This window comes from Vipera ursinii (assembly GCF_947247035.1).
Source record: "Vipera ursinii genome assembly, chromosome: 6".
NCBI classification, from domain to species: Eukaryota; Metazoa; Chordata; class Lepidosauria; order Squamata; family Viperidae; genus Vipera; species Vipera ursinii.
Window position 1 is genome coordinate 87,588,244 of NC_139515.1, and position 17,002 is coordinate 87,605,245.

Sequence of the window (17,002 nt, forward strand, 5' to 3'; positions counted from 1 at the left end):
GAATTCCTGAGCCAGCATGGGGGAACTATGGGCCCTTCATGACTCGTGGACTTCAACTCCCAGAATTCCTGAACCAGCATGGTTCAGCTTGGAAACCTCTCCCTCTCCCCTCAGCCTGGCTGGCTCAGGAATTCTGGGAGTTGAAGTCCATGAGTCATAAAAGAGCCGAGGTTTCCTACCTCTGGTCTAAGGCTAACTGTAAAAAAGACCTCAGAGTCTGGAGGGCGCCAGGTTGAAGAACCCTGGGCTGCAATTCACTCTCCCCCCCTCCTTTTCCCCCCTCCCTTCCCAAAGCAATTATTTTTCTCCAAAATCAGGATAGGATATGATCTGGCCTGGATGACGATCCATTCCAGGTCTAGCCTTCTCTCCCCGCCCCCCCCACCCAAAAAAATCTCATTAGTAATTAATTGGATTTTTAATTGATCCCGGCTGCTTAACTTTGATCTTGCCCTAATTTGCAAAGCGGCCAGCAGCTCTTTTTGTACGCGCACCTGAGCTTGCTAGCCCCGCCCTTTGGTGACGCGCAACCTAACTGCTGACGACTCGGCCCGCGAAACCCGCCCTCTGAGCCCTCCGTGGCTCCGAGAGGTGTGTCTCTGTCGCCCTATCGCAGAGCTCGCTCCCCATGGCTCCTCCTTCATGCGGAAGAGTTGCCAGTTGCGGACCAATGAAGCGTCCCGGGTATTGATGATGTAATGCAGGAGAAAAAAAAAGCTATAAGGGTGCAGTGGCTTACAGCCGTCCCTTCCGGTTCTCTATGGTATCTTGCCATAACGTTGGTTGTTCCGCTAAAGATGTTCCCAGCTGCTTTCCAGATGTTTTTGTCTAATATGCTTTTATAAGAAAACGTGAAAACTGGGATAAAACTTAGGATACAAGAGATCGCCCAAAGCTGAGTTGACTCTTGTGCCAGGGTGTGTGTGTGTAATTATATTTCATATTTTAATATATCTATATATGTGTGTAAAATAATAATAATAATAACAATAATAACAATAATAACAATAATAACAATAATAATAATAATAATAATAATAATAATAATAATAATAATAATAATTTATTTATTTATTTATTTATTTAGATTTATATACCACCCTTTCCCGAAGGACTCAGGGTGGTTTACAGGGCATTTAAAAGAAAGAAAGAAAGAAATAATAATAATAATAATAATAATAATAATAATAGAAATAATAATAATAATAATAATAATAATAATAATAGAAATAAATAATAAAATTAATAATAATAATAATAATAATAATAATAATAATAATAATAATAATAATAATAATAATGTTGGAAGGGATCTTGGAAGTCATCTAGTTCAGGCAGGAAACCCTGTGTGTATGTATGTATTTTTGTACTGTATAAAATATAGTATGTTTCCTATGTTTGTATATATTATAAATCTATGCAGAAAATATAAAAAAATATTTTTTAAATTTGCTTTTCATTTCATTTGTAAATATTTAAAAGATTTCTGGATTTTATATTTTATGAAATTATATATATATGTGTGTGTGTGTGTGTGTGTGTGTGAAAAGTTTGTTAAGCATTCAGAATACACTTGCTTAGTCCCAGCCATGGGACAAATCTTATTTCCTGTTTCAGCCTAGCCCAAGGCCAGTGGCAGCTCAGTGGCAGCTCATGTTTGTGTAAATTTTTTGGCTAGCTAACAAAGAATAAAGGGAGACCGATATGGTCATTTCAAACGTATTTGTTCTCATCAGTCAGCCATACCCTTCTGAGATTCGAACCTGGGCCGACTGCGTCTTAAGCAGTTGTTTTAACCCCTATATATGTGTGTGTGTGTGTGTGTATTTTGTATAATATGTTCTATATAATATGTTGCATAAAATATGTATTTTGTGTACGTACGTAAATTATACATCATATAAAAATACATATTTCATTATATATTTATACATTCTTACACATATAAAAGATATTTCTTCCCCCCCCCCCTGAACTGCCCATCTGCCACAAATGGGCTTTAGGTCTTTCCCTCTGGAGCTCTGGACCGGCGACGGAGGAAAGCAAAATGGCCAACCTCTTTCCCCGGATAATACGGGAAGGGATGTTTACCCTTCTCAAAGAAGAGATTGACAAAGTGCCTGACCTGGACAGAGACGTGAGACAGAAGCACTGGGAGAAGTCAGGAGACACCCTGGTCCACTTTGCAGCCAGGCACGGCAAGCTGGATATCTTGCGGTACCTCATTGAGATCCTAGGAATGAACGTTGAGCTGGTGAACCAGGATTACAAGCGTCCCCTTCACGAAGCTGCCTCCATGGGCCACCGGGATTGCGTCTTGTACCTTCTGGAACGGAGAGCCACTGTGGACTGCTTGAAAAAAGCCGACTGGTACGGTGGGTTGGCACGGAAGGGTTTTTCTCGTGTTGAATGGGAGACCACCAAGAGATCACACTAGCCATAACTCTGCTGGCCTTTTTTAAGGCCTTAAAGATTTGGTTCTGAGGGGCAGGAGCCCCTGCATTGATGTATGAATTCTGACCGATGGGCCAGTTTTTAATTCCAACTGAGGATGAACGTGGTTCTAGTTTTCTGTTTTTCTGTTTTTACTTTTTATTATATTTTAGCTGCCCAGAGTCATGAGGGCCACGTACAGTGAAATGTTAAAAAAAAAAGAATCAAATCTTGGGTTTGTAGATGAAGATGATGTAGATATTAATCTATAGATACTCTTTGACTTATGACTACAATTGGGACCAGAATTTCTGTGGCTAAGCCAGGTGGTTGTTAAAGAATATTTTTTACTATAGAATAGAGTAGATCTGGAAGGGACCTTGGAGGTCTTCTAGTCCAGCCCCCTGCTCAAGCAGGAGAACCTATACCATCTCAGACAAGCGACTGTCTAGCCTCTTTTTAAAAATATCCAGTGATGGAACGCCCAGGATTTCTGAAGGCAAAGCTGTTCCACTGGTTGATTGTCCTCACTGTCAGGAAGTTTCTCCTTAATTCCTGGTTGCTTCTCTCTTTGGTCAGTTTTCAACCATTGTTTCTTGTCTGGTGTTCTGGAGAAGAGTTTGACCCCCTCTTCCTTGTGGCAGCCCCTCAGATACTAGAACGCTGCTATCATGTCGCCTCTGTTTCTTCTTTTCTTTAGACTGGCCAAACCCAAGTCCCGCAGCCGATCTTCGTAGGTTTGAGTCTCCAGGCCTTGGATCATCCTAGTTGCTCTTCTCTGATTTTTTTTCCAAACTCTCAACATCTTTTTTTGTGACCTAAATTGGCTGCAGTATTCCAGGTGTGGCCTCACTCAAGCGGTGGCTCAGTGGGTTAGGACGCTGAGCTTGTCGATCAGAAGGTCGGCAGTTTGGCGGGCCGAATCCCGAGTGCCGCGTAGCAGAGTGAGCGCCTGTTACTCGTCCCAGCTTCTGCCAAGCTAGCAGTTCGAAAGCACGTAAAAATGCAAGTAGAAAAATAGGGACCACTCCGGTGGGAAGGTAACAGCGTTCCGTGCGCCTTTGGCGTCTAGTCATGCCGGCCACAGGACCACGGAGACGTCCTCGGACAAGCGCTGGCTCTTCGGCTTTGAAACGGAGATGAGCACCGGCCCCTAGAGTCGGAAACGACTAGCACACATGTGCGGGGGAACCTTTACCTTTAATATTACTTTGCGTGATCTTGATTCTATGTGTCTGTTTATACAACCCAGGATTGTATTAGCTTTTTTTGGCTGCTGCTGCACACAGCTGGCTCATAGACAAGTGGTCGTCCACTAGGACTCCAAGGTCCATCTCACAGTTGCTGTTTTCAATCCAGGTCTTGCCTAATCTGTCCTTGTACCTTTGATTTTAACCAAACCCGTGCAGTTGTTAAGGGAATCACACGGTCGGTCATGAAGCAAACGCAGCACAAGCTTGCCAAATGCTTGTTGCACTATTGAAGGAGGAATCTGAAGGGAAGGTCAACTTTCTCAGTTGAGGTTCCTCAACCTGCGAAAGAGGTTTCTGGCTGGCCCCAAGGAGGCAGGGGATGATGGGAGCTGTTCTTCCCATATGTCTGGATGGCCTCCTGTGAAAAGGCTGGAGAAGGTTGACCTTCCTCCTTCCGCTCCATTTTCTAGGACTCCTCTTATGATGGCTTGTACGAGGAGGAACTTGGAGATCATCCGAGATCTTGTCCAACACGGGGCCAACATGCAGCTAAAGAACAAGGACGGTTGGAACTGTTTCCACATCGCCAGCCGCGAAGGGGATCCGTGGGTCATCCAATACTTGCTAAGTGCTTCTCCAGACATTTGGGATACAGAAAGCCGGATCAGAAGGACCCCCCTCCACACAGCAGGTTGTGTCATGTGCGCCCATCTTAAGATGGTTGAGTGGCTTCATCAGCAGTTGGTGAATAAGTCTGTGAAATGGGTGTAATTCCTTAGTCAAGATTTTGCTTTGAACTTTCTTGGTGGCTATGCTGAACCTGGGTCCAATCCATCCTCTAGGTCCACAGGGATAGGCAACCTCGGCTCTTTTATGACTGGTGGACTTCAACTCCCAGAATTCCTGAGCCAGTATGGGGGAACTATGGCCCCTTCATGACTTGTCGATTTCAACTCCCAGAATTCCTGAGCCAGCATGAGGGAACTTTGGCCTCCTCATGACTTGTGGACTTCAACTCCCAGAATTCCTGAGCCAGCATGGGGGAACTATGGGCCCTTCATGACTTGTGGACTTCAACTCCCAGAATTCCTGAACCAGCATGGTTCAGCTTGGAAACCTCTCCCTCTCCCCTCAGCCTGGCTGGCTCAGGAATTCTGGGAGTTGATGGCCACGAGTCATAAAAGAGCCGAGGTTACCTACCCCTTCCCCAGCCAGCCAGGAATTCTGGGAATTGAAGTCCATGAGTCATAAAAGAGCCAAGGTTGCCTACCCCTGCCCTAGGAGGTGCAATCTATAGGCAGTCCTCAACTTACGACCACAGTTGACTCCCAAATTTTTCTTGGTAAGCGAGACAAATGGGTTTTTTCCCCTTTTATGATCTTTCTCGTCGTTCAGTGGGAAACACGGTTGTTAAGCGAATCTGGCTCCTCCCCCTCCTGACTTTGCTTGTTCAGAAGGTTGCAAAAGGGGAATCGCATGACCCCCCCCCTCCCACGGAACGTTGCGACCGTCGTAAATATGAAACGGTTGCGAAGCCTTTGAATTTGGATCACCTGACCATGGGGGTCCTGCGACGGTTGTGTGAAAATGGTCATTAATTCCCCCCCAGTACCGTTGTAACTTCAAATGGCTGCAAATCAGACCGTTGTAAGTTGAGGACTCCCTGTGTTATTTGATTTTAAGCTGCCCAGCGTGAGGTAAAAGCGAGAAGGGCAGCTATTTAAATTGAGTAAGTAAATCTTAACAGAGGAATCTTTGCTTTAGTTAGCAGGGATGATTTATAGCTAGCCAAGAGGGGGGGGCTGCAGTTCCCGGAGTGTCTTCGTCACTGCCATCTTGACTTTTTTGACCATGGTGGGGAAGGCTGAATCTAGAACCTAGTTGAAGAACTTCAGCCCAACCTCCCTCGCAGGACTGTTGTGGTGTAAAACCGCTGCCCTCAATGTCTGTGGAGATTCTCAGTCATCCAGGCCGTAGTTATTCAAAAAATTGCTTTTCCACCCGTCAACTGGGACTTTCTTATTTTTCTTTGAAGAGGTTTCGCTTCTCATCCAAGAAGCTTCTTCAGTTCGGACTGAATTCCCCCATCATTCCATTCCCCGCCATCCAGTCAGAACTGAGGAAGCTTCTTGGGTGAGAAGTGAAACGTCTTCAAAACAACAGCAAAACACCCCCTTCTAATTAGGACATCGATTGTCTAAGATTAAATGTTAAGATAACTAGGACACGTATAAACTAAAAATGATTGATAAGTGTAAGAAAGTCATTTTTATTTGATCGATGTAGTAAGAATTGTATTCGTTTAAATATGAGATATTTATTTTTTATTTTTTTATTTTTATTACATTTATATCCCGCCCTTCTCCGAAGACTCAGGGCGGCTTAACCCTTTTTTTTCTAAGGCACAGGTGTGTGAAAACAAAGAGCATCTATCTGACTATGTCATCTGCAGACAAAGCTCTTTCTTCTGGTGCCACAGATTTTGCCTTGTGGATTTTTCCAAGACAGATCAACACTTTCTCTGTGTTTATATATTCAAAAATGAATTTTGTATAATTCAAGACAGCGAATTATTTTGGCAAAAGAATTAGCTCCTCTTCCCAAGCCAAAAGAGCAAAGGAAGAGAATTGTGTCATTTTTACAGTTTATGACTTGATGCTTTAATCTGCTTTAAATAGACTAAGGGGAAAAGAGAGAGGAAAAAAAAATGAAGGTAATAATTTGAGATCTGTACTAAAAGATGCTTGTATGTTTTCGAATGATGGATGAACTCAGCCGCCACGTTGCTTTTTAAATATTTAAATGTAAAACCGGAAAATCAATAAAAATTTTCTTAAAAACAAAACTCCCCAAAAAGACAAAAACCCCTGACTCGTGAAAAAAAAAACCATCTTTGGGACAGTTGCCCTCGACGTATGCTTGCTTAAGTTTTAAGGATCGAATTCGTCGAATAAAACATCTTGGGAGAAAATCTTTTCTTTTTTGCAATTGAGCGCTTCCTGGGGGATTTGGGATGGCTGGGAGGCTGGGGATGATGGGTGCTAAGAGTGTGGGAGGTCTGGAAAAGACCGGCACCAGCCGAGCTGCTGCCAGGTTTTCGATACTAGCCGTGGTTATCTTCTCTGTTCTGTTTTGCAGCGATGCACGGGCGCCTGGAAGTCGTGAAAATCCTTCTCGAAAGGTGAGCTGAGTTCTGCTCCTCCCGGTTTACGGATAGTCCTCGGCTTACGACCCACAACCGAGCCCCCCACTTTTTTTTTCCTCCTAACAAGACGGTCGTTAAGTGAGCTTGGCCCCTTTTTTCAACGCCCCTCCTTGCCACGCTTTTTCGGTAAATCCTTGAAGTTGTTAAGTTAGTAAACACAATTGTTCAGTGAATCTGGCTTCCTCCGTTGACTTTGCTCGTCAGAAGGTCGCAAAAGGGGGTCACGTGACACCTCCCCCCCCCCGGGGCCACGGCAACCGTCAGAAGTACACGCCAGTTGCCAAGTGTCGCAATTTGGATCCCGCGACCTTGAGGATGCTGCAACGGTTGTACGTGCGGGAAAAACGGTCCGAAGTCCCTTTTTTATAAAGTGCCGTTGTAACTTCGGGCTCTAAATGAACTGTTGTAAGTTGAGGACCACCTGGATATACCGTCGAGTTGTTGTGGAGTCTTCGTGATCACAAAGATACACTTTTCTCCAGGAGGATCTGGCCCAAACGTGATCCTTCAGGTCTTCTACAGCAGGGGTGTCAAACTCAATTTCATTGAGGGACGCATCAGCATTGCGGTTGCCCTCGGGGGGGGCGGGGGTGTGTGGCCTGGGTGGGCGTGGCCTACTGGGTGGGTGTGGCTAGAGTGGGTGTGGCCTACTGGGTGGGTGTGGCCAGCTCTACATCTTTCGCATCAAGGGTGCCTATGGGGGCCTGGGCAGGAGTGGGACAGATCTGAGGGTCTCTGGCAGAAGGAGGGTCTCTGGGCCAGGGCCAAGGCAGCGGGGGCCGTTCCCTCACTCTTTCCAGGATGGCTTCGCGGGCCGCATGAAACCACTTCGCGGGCCGGATCTGGCCCCCGGGCCTTGTGTTTGATATGTCTGCCCTATACCATTTCAGACAAATGGCTGTCCAGTCTCTTCTTAAAAACTTCCAGTGTTGGAGCATTTACCGCTTCTGGAGGCAGGTTGTTCCACTGATTAATTGTTCTCACTGTCAGGAAGTTTCTCCTTAGTTCTAGGTTGCTTCTCTCCTTGACTAGTTTCCATCTGTTGCTTCTTGTCTTTGCCTTCGGGCGCTTTGGAGAACAGCTTGACTCCCTCTCCTTTGGAGCAGCCCCTGAGATACTGGAAGACTGCTCTCCTGTCTCCCCTCGTCCTTTTCTTCATTAAACTAGACATGCCCAATTCCAGCCACCCTTCCTTATATGTTTTAGCCTCCAGTCCCCTGATCATCTTTGTTGCTCTTCTCTGTACTCTTTCTACAGGGATCCTAATTGTCTTGCTGCTAGTCATATTCTATTCTTCCCAATGATTCATTGATCAATTATTGCAAACTATTATTATTATTATATAAAACTTTTATTCATAAAACATGAAACTCAGTCAACTGAACACTCAAATTGACTGGCACTAATAGTTGACACGGGTTGCTGCCAGCATCCTAGGTATCAACCACGTATTACTACTACTACTACTACTACAATCAGGTATAGTATAGGTGGCACCTGGCTCAATAGTAGTAACTGTGAGAGGGATCTTGGAGTCCTAGTGGACAATCATTTAAATATGAGCCAGCCGTGTGCTGCAGCTGCCAAAAAGGCCAACACAGTGCTAGGCTGCATTAAGAGAGGGATAGAATCAGGATCATGTGAAGTACTAATACCACTTTACAAGGCCTTGTTAAGGCCACACTTGGAATACGGCATCCAGTTTTGGTCCCCACAATGTAAAAAAGATGTTGAGACTCTGGAAAGAATGCAGAGAAAAGAAACAAAGATGATCAGGGGACTGGAGGCTAAAACATACAAGGAACGGTTGCTGGAATTGGGCATGTCTAGTTTAATGGAGAGAAGGACGAGGGGGGACATGATAGCAGTGTTCCAGTATCTCAGGGGCTGCCCCAAAGAAGAGGCAGTCAAGCTATTCTCCAAAGCCCCTGAAGGCAGGACAAGAAGCAACGGATGGAAACTCATCAAGGAGAGAAGCAACCTGGAACTAAGGAGAAACTTCCTGACAGTTAGAACAATTAACCAGTGGAACTCCTTGCCTCCAGAAGCAGTGAATGCTCCAACACTGGAAGTTTTTAAGAAGAGACCGGACAGCCATTTGTCCGAAATGGTATAGGGTTTCCTGCCTGAGCAGGGGGTTGGACTAGAAGACCCCCAAGGTCCCTTCCAACTATTATCGTATCATATATCATCATCATCATAATCATCATTTCAATTCAGTTTTATAGGATAATGCAGGATGCATAAGCCTCCCAATTTGTTTTTCCCAGCACATTAACCCTGTAAAGTGGGATGGGCTGAGCGAATGATCGAAAATCCCCCAGGCAGTTTCTCGACTGTGGGAGGACTAGAACTCGGCTCGCCTGGTTTTTGGCCCATCACCTTCACTACTTTCCCCCAACTGGCTCTCGAGTGCGTGCTTTGGGCTGGCTTCAATTGTGACTTTCCCCATTTTTTTCTGCATTGATTCCAAGGTGCCGCTACACGCCGGATGCTCGGGACCACTGTGGGATCACCCCTTTTATGGACGCTATACAAAACGGCCACTTGGACGTTGCCCAGGTGCTTCTAGAGCAACATCAGGTGTGTTCCACCATCCACCTGCTCCAACAGGTGTACCTTTATCCCTGGTAACGTAGGAGTATAGGTAATTCTAGACTTACAGCATTAAGTTTGAAGTTACAACGGCGTTGGAAAAAAAAAGTGACTTTTCCACCCACTGCAGTATCCCACTGCAGCATCCTGGGGTCCCATGATCCCCTTTTGCGACCTTCTGACAAACAAAGTCCACAGGTGTCGCAAGGGGGCTTTTTTCAAGAGACACCTGGACTTACTTGCTCCTTGAAGACGTTTCGCTTCTCAGCCAAGAAGCTTCTTCGGTTCTGACCGAATGGTGGAGGACGAAAGGCACAGATAAACCTCCAAGCGGCCTCAATGACTCTCGGAGAGAGTACTAGACGACCAGACGACTGCGAGGAATAGAAATCCTTCTGTCCTCCACCATTCGGTCAGAACCGAAGAAGCTTCTTGGATGAGAAGCGAAACGTCTTCAAGGAAAAACCAAGAAAGCTGGTCTCCATCTCTCTTTTAAGAACTAGGGTAAGAAAGGTTGTAATACGAGGCAAAACTCAGTTAACAACTGTCTCGCCTTGCGGAGAAAATTTTGGGCTACATCATGATTGAGGATTACATATACCAGAGGGCTGCAACCATCACATCTTTAAGACTTGTGGACTTCAGCTCCCAGAATTCCTCAGCCAGCATAGCTGGCTGAGGAATTCTGGAAACTAAAGTCCACAAGTCTTAAAGTTGGCAAGGTTGCAGACCCCTGACCTATACTAATGGTCTCCATGCTGGCTGGTCTTGTGATTCCTTGCCAGCCAGTGGACCCAGCAGCTGAGTCTGGGGGATAGGAGGAGGAGGAGGGGCCTGGAGAGCCATCAGAGTCAGAGGAAGGCTCTGATGAGCTCCAGGACTTACAATCTGAGGAAGAGCCTGGCCCCTCCACTCGTGCTCAGGCTGAGACCCAGCTGTGCTGGGAAGCTGAGTCAGATTCTGAGGACTCACAGCATATCACAGAGGCTCGCAAACGCCGACAGGCAACCAGAGCAGGACAGAGGGAGGCAATGGGGCGACTCCAAGGGTGGAGGAGAAAGCACGGAGAAAGCCACGTTTGGGGGCTGCGTAATAAAAAGGGAAGGTGTGGGCGGTGCTGGTTGCTGAAGGCAACCATTGGCAAAGGACTCCAGTTTGGTGGGATCGTGTTCCGATCGCCTGGCCCGTGAACAATTCTCGGTTTGAATCGTGTTTCGTTTGCCTTTGCTTTTGGGACGTTTTGCAGGTCTGCAAATAATATTCAAAGGGGTTTGTTTTTCCTGCGTTTCCAGCCTACTTGTTGGAAGAGGGGTTGGTCCTGGTGAGTTAACAAGGACTCCCGTAGGCTGGGACAGAACAGCTGGAGAATTCTGGGTGTTGAAGTCCGCCCGTCTTCAAACGACCAAATGCCAGAAACCCCGGCTTAAATGTCGGCCTGTTCTGTCCCAAGATTTCCGAGATGTGCTTTCTCTCTTCCCCAGCAGGCTGTTGGGGTTATAACCCCCAATACTTGTGCTCTGCTTCCTGTTCCCCATCCTGCAGGCCGATTATAAGATCCGAGATGCTCTCGGCAACCAGCCATTGCACCGAGCTGCAATCACAGGACAGGAGGAGGCGCTACGGTTCCTTGTGTCCGATCTTGGGGTGGATGTCGATGAAAGGGCCACGGACCTCGGTTTCACTGCCCTGCATTATGCGGCAAAGGTATCTGCCCTTTTTTGATTGGCCTTTGGGGGAAGCGTCACTTTATTTTTGTTTGGTTGCATCCCGCCTTTCTTAATTTTACAAGTAACTGAGAGAGACGAGCGTATCAAACACATCTTCCTCCTATTTCCCCTCCCCCCCCGCAACAACCCTGTGAGGTGGGTTGGGCTGAGAGAGAATGATTGGCCCAAAGTCATCCAGCTGGTTTCCATGCCCAGGGCGGGGCTAGAACTCACTGTCTCCCGGTGATTGGCCCAAAGTCACCCAGTTGACTTTCATGGCTAAGGCGGGACTAGAACTCACCGTCTCCTGGTGATTGGCCCAAAGTCACCTAGCCAACTTTCATGCCTAAGGCGGGACTAGAACTTACCATCTCCTGGTGATTGGCCCAGAGTCACCCAGTTGACTTTCATGGCTAAGGCGGGACTAGAACTCACCGTCTCCTGGTAATTGGCCCAATGTCACCCAGCAGCCTTTCATTCCCAAGGTGGGATTAGAACTCACTGTCTCCTAGTGATTGGCCCAAAGTCACCCAGTTGACCTTCAGGTCTAAGGCGGGACTAGAACTCACCGCCTCTTGGTGATTGTTCCAAAGACAGCGAGCTGTCTTTCATTCCCAAGATGGGACTAGAACTCACCGTCTCCTGGCGATTGGCTCAAACCCACCCAGCTGGCTTACATGCCTAAGGTGGATTAGAACTCACCGTCTCTTGCTTTCTAGCCTAGACCCCTAGACCAGGGGTAGGCAACCTCGGCGCTTTTATGACTTGTGGACTTCAACTCCCAGAATTCCTGAGCCAGCATGGGGAACTATGGCCTCTTCATGACTTGTGGACTTCAACTCCCAGAATTCCTGAGCCAGCAGGGGGAACTATGGCCCCTTCATGACTTGTGGACTTCAACTCCCAGAATTCCTGAGCCAGCAGGGGGAACTATGGCCCCTTCATGACTTGGGGACTTCAACTCCCAGAATTCCTGAGCCAGCATGGCTCAGCTTGGAAACTCTCCCTTTCCCCTCAGCATGGCTGTCTCAGGAATTATGGGAGTTGAAGTCCATGAGTCATAAAAGAGCCAAGGTTGCCTACTCCTGGCCCAGGCCTAGGCCGCTTTATGACTCATGGACTTCAACTCCCAGAATTCCTGAGCCAGCCACGCTGAGGGAAAAGGGAGAGGGTTCCAAGCTGAGCCATACTGACAGGAATTCTGGGAGTCGAAGTCCACGTGTCATAGAGCCAAGGTTGCCTACCCCAAAGTGACTTTCAATTAATGGTGCCTTAAGCCAAATAACCAACAGATTCAGCATAATCTGGTAAGAATTAAATATTTTGTCCAGCTACGGATTTTCAAAAAAAATATTATTCTTTCAATTTTTTTAAAAAAAGTCTTTACTGCTGAGGAAGGAAGAGGAGGAACATCTGAACACACCACCATCTGGTGTGTGACCTTCTCCCGGCCTTTTTTTTTTCCCCTCCTCATCACGTCCCATCCTCCCCAGCCTAGTGCAGTTGTTCCTGGACACTTCTGCTTTCCAGCTAAACCAACGCAGTCCTAGTGGCCCGGGTCCCTTCCTTCAAGCGATGGGCGGCCGTGGCAAAGGATTCTGGGAGTTGACATCCATCGTCTGTGCCATCTTGGGCTCCTGGGCTGAGAATAAAATAGAAATCCTACGGATGAGTAAAACGTCAAGATGGCAAACCATGATTTGCGGCTTAGCCCGTCGAGTCAGCCGCTTGCAACTGGTTGCAGAAACCGCAGTGCGAGGAGCTGGAACCTGGTCTGAATCTCGACTCTTTTGTGTTTTACTTCCGCCACGTAGGAAGGGCACCAGGGGACGATCCAGTGCCTGCTTTCCTTGGGGGCTTCCCTGCAGGTGAAGGATAAGAAGGATCGAACTGGTAAGGCCGCCTTGCTAATCAGACCCTGATGGACCACAAAACCAGGTCAGTGGGGTGCCGGAGGCCCTGATGCGCTCTGTGCCCCCAACAGCACCTTACACAGTCTGCAACCTCCAGGACCAGTCTCTTGGTGATTGGCCCAAAGTCACCCAGTCAGCTCTCATGCCTAAGGCAGGACTAGAACTCACCATCTCCTGCTGATTAACCCAAGGTCACCCTGCTGGTTTTCACACCTAAGGCAGGACTAGAACTCACTGTCTCCTGGTGATTAACCCAAGGTCACCCTGCTGGTTTTCACGCCTAAGGCAGGACTAGAACTCACTGTCTCCTGGTGATTAACCCAAGGTCACCCTGCTGGTTTTCACGCCTAAGGCAAGACTAGCACTCACTGTCTCCTGGTGATTAACTTAAGGTCACCCCATTGGTTTTCATGCCTAAGGCAGGACTAGAACTCACCATCTCCTGGTGATTAACCTAAGGTCACCCTGTTGGTTTTCACGCCTAAGGCAGGACTAGAACTCACCATCTCCTGGTGATTAACCCAACGTCACCCTGCTGGTTTTCCTGCCTAAGGCGGGACTAGAACTCACAGCTCCTAGTTTCTAGCCTGATTCCTTAACAACTAGAGCAAGCTAGCTAAATTTGCCCTCTGAAATAAATACAGCGAACCTGCATCTAAAGCCACCTAGGGCTTTTAAGGCTGTTAAGGACAATGGGAAATTTGGGGGGGGGGCTATACTTAATTTTATTTTATTTTAATTTTATACTGTATTGTTTTTAAATTTTGCCCTGTAAACCGCCCTGAGTCCTTCGGAAATAGGGCGGTATATAAACCAAATAAATAAATAAATGAATAAATAAATAAATAAATAAATAAATAAATAAATAAATAAATAAATAAATAAATAAATAAATTGAATATATTCACGTGAAGGGATGTTACATTTTTGACTGCAATAATAGCTGGAGCGACTCTGGTCGGGTGGGTGCGTCCTGCTGTGGTGTGCACAAAGCCTTCACGCTCGCGTTGCTTTCTCCGTCCCCGCAGCGCTGCACCTGGCTTCTGCGAGGCAACACGGCCCATGCGTGCGTTTCCTCCAGCAGGCAGGTTTAAAGGATTCTCCAGACGACACCGGGATGTACGCCAGGCAGCTGGCGAAGAAACCAGACCTTCTCCAGCTCTTCGAGGAGAACAGACTTGGTGGGAATGAGCATTAAAAAGACACACACACACACACACACACACACACACACAATTTCCAACTGTTTTCTGTTATAACCTACGAGCAAAAGGTTTCCAGAGGCTCTTTCCCCAAATGCGCTAAGGGGGAGGAGTCTTTTAGTCGATGGGGAATTCTGGGAGTTGAAGGCCACACCTCTGAAAGTTGCTGAGGATGAGGAACAGTGGCCTAGCGGCTAGCCCAGTGGTGGCGAACCTATGGCAGGTATTGTGCCGGGGAGGGCACTCGGAGCCCTCTCTGTGGGCACTCCCTCCTCGCTCTTTGGCTGTGTTTTCACAGGAAAAAGCCATTTCTCAAGCCCCTTCCTAGCCAAAACAAGTCTCTGGAGCGAGCGAGCTGTTTTCAGCTTTGAATTATATCAAATCTGACACCAGAAACAGACTTAACAGGTGACCTGAGTGCTGCATGCGTTGCTTTCAAACTTACAAAGTAAAAGCCAAGGTTAGACAAATTATCAGCAGGCATACAACAGCAAAAATCACATTAATTGTTCAAAAGCGTGCCAAATACAAACTTTCATCTTTCAGTAAAAAGTTGTTTGTATTATTGAAAGCTTTGTTATTGTGTTAATGTATGAGTTGTTTTTTCTAGACTAAAACCTCCGTATTCAGATTAAATTGCCGTGTTGGCACTTTGCAATAAATAAGTGGGTTTTGGGTTGCAGTTTGGGCACTCGGTCTCTAAAAGGTTCATGATTACTGGCCTAGCCTGTATGGCTTACCGTGTGGGAATCCATGTTTTAGTCAGCCTTCCGGGTGAATCAGTCCTGCACGGCATAGTAGAGCATAATTCTTGACTATTATAATACTGTGGTTCGTTTGCCAGCTATTGGTCCTATTTAAAGAGCCTTGGTGGAGCAGTGAGCTAATGCCTCCTTAAGTAACCCCAGCTGCCTGCAATTAGTGCAGGTTCGAGTCCCACCAGGCTCAAGGTTGACTCAGCCTTCCATCCTTCCGAGGTAGGTAAAATGAGGACCCAGATTGTTGGGGGCAATTAAGCTGACTTTGTAATAATGCCGCTTGGGGGGTGTATGAAAGCCCTAATAAGCAGGCATATACATAGAATGAAGGCTACTGCTAAGTTTGTAAACCGCCCTGAGTCTTCGGAGAAGGGCGGGATATAAGTGGAATTAAAATAAAATAAAATAATAAATAAATAAAAATCTTGGCATAATACGATGTGCAAATCTCTTTTCATAAGTCACATAAATTGAATAGCCTCAAACCTGTACCCGTGTAACTCTAACCAGGGTTGACTTGGTCTAATTTTCTGATTGACACTATACAGGTGCTCCTTGAGTTACAGTCACATCTGAGCCCAAACTTTACATTGCTAAGTGAAACAATTGTTAAGGGTGTTTTCGAATCGTCTTTGCCACAGTTCTTAAGTGAATCGTCGCAGTTGTTAACAACAGGGTTGTTACATGACTCTGGAGTCCCCATTGACTTTCTTTGTCAGAAGGTCGCAAAAGGGGATGACATGAGCCCGGGACACTGCTATCGTCATAAATATGAATCAGTTGTCGAGCATCCGAATTCTGATCACGTGATCACGTGGATGCTGCAACTGTCGTAAGTGTGAAAAACGGTCATAAGTCTCCCTTTTCAACGCTGTTCTAACTTTGAACCGTCACTAAATGAAACATTGTAAGTCGAGGACTCCCTGTATTGTGCTAATTTATAGCAAGTTTGTGTCTCATCCTTTTGGAAAAAAAATTAGAGCCAATTTGGTGTCGTGGCTAAGATGTTAGACTGGAGAGGCTGAATCTCTCCCTTAAAAATGGAAGATGGTGACTTTGGGCTTGCAGCTGGCCCAACCCACCTCACAGGGTTGTTGTTATGGGGAAAACAGGAGCTCAGAGATATCGAAAGATTATTGCCTTGTTTATTTGGAGTTTCAATGGCAAGGGTCTTCAAACTTGGCCACTTTAAGCCTTGTGGACTTCAACTCCCAGAATTCCTCAGCCAGCCCTGAGGTAGCTGAGGAATTCTGGGAGTTGAAGTCCACAAGGCTTAAAGTGGCCAAGTTTGAAGCTCCCTCCCTGTTCAGTGGTGGTGATATAGTGACTTTGCAGCCAACCCTCATGTCTTTTTGACCTTCGGGGGTCTGGAAAGCTGAAGGAAGATTAAAAGAAAAAAAATCAAGATGTTTCACTTAACGACCACATTACTTAACAACTGAGTGGCCAGTCCCAGTTGTGGTCACTAAATAAGGTAGATCTGTTATTTATTTATTAAATTTACATGCCACCCATCTCGCCCATTAGGCAACTCTAGGTGGCTTTACAACAATAAATGTACAACCATCTATTTAGCGACAGTTCAAAGTTACAACGGCACTGGAAAAAGTGACTTACGACTGTTTTTCACACTTACGACTGCTGCAGCATCCCCAGGGTCATGTGATGCTTGACAACCGACTCATATTTATGACGGTTGCCGCATCCTGGAGTCCCATGATCCCCTTTTGCGGGATTTTTGGATGGTGGAAAAAGGATCCCCTTTTTCACGGATTTTGAAGACGCAGAGAATAGGTCGGAAGGCAGGACTTAGGGTGAACAAACCAGGATTTAGAGCAGCGTGTCTCAAACGCGGCTAGTTGAGGGATATCATCTCTCAGAATCCTGGGGATTCTGGGAGTTGAAGTCCATCCGTCTTAAAAGGGGCCAACGTTTGAGAAATACCGATTGGGAGCTTATCACGCCGGAGCGACTTCACACAACCAAACAGGGTTGGG

The 17,002-nt window shown here is 46.5% G+C and overlaps 2 protein-coding genes across 2 annotated transcripts in view; both read left to right on the forward strand.

The window, feature by feature from the left end:
- The window catches only part of EXOC4 (exocyst complex component 4), a 733,833-nt gene that overhangs the window by 662,176 nt on the left and 54,655 nt on the right, over positions 1–17,002 (forward strand). The window lies entirely within an intron of this gene.
- On the forward strand, positions 858–14,243 carry ANKRD16 (ankyrin repeat domain 16; the record flags this gene model as incomplete). Its single annotated transcript, XM_083366145.1, has 8 exons — positions 858–917; positions 2,004–2,370; positions 4,097–4,317; positions 6,765–6,807; positions 9,306–9,414; positions 10,969–11,130; positions 12,947–13,025; positions 14,074–14,243. Exons 2-8 carry the CDS (start codon positions 2,048–2,050, stop codon positions 14,241–14,243), a joined length of 1,107 nt encoding a protein of 368 aa, XP_083222271.1. The 5' UTR covers positions 858–917; positions 2,004–2,047.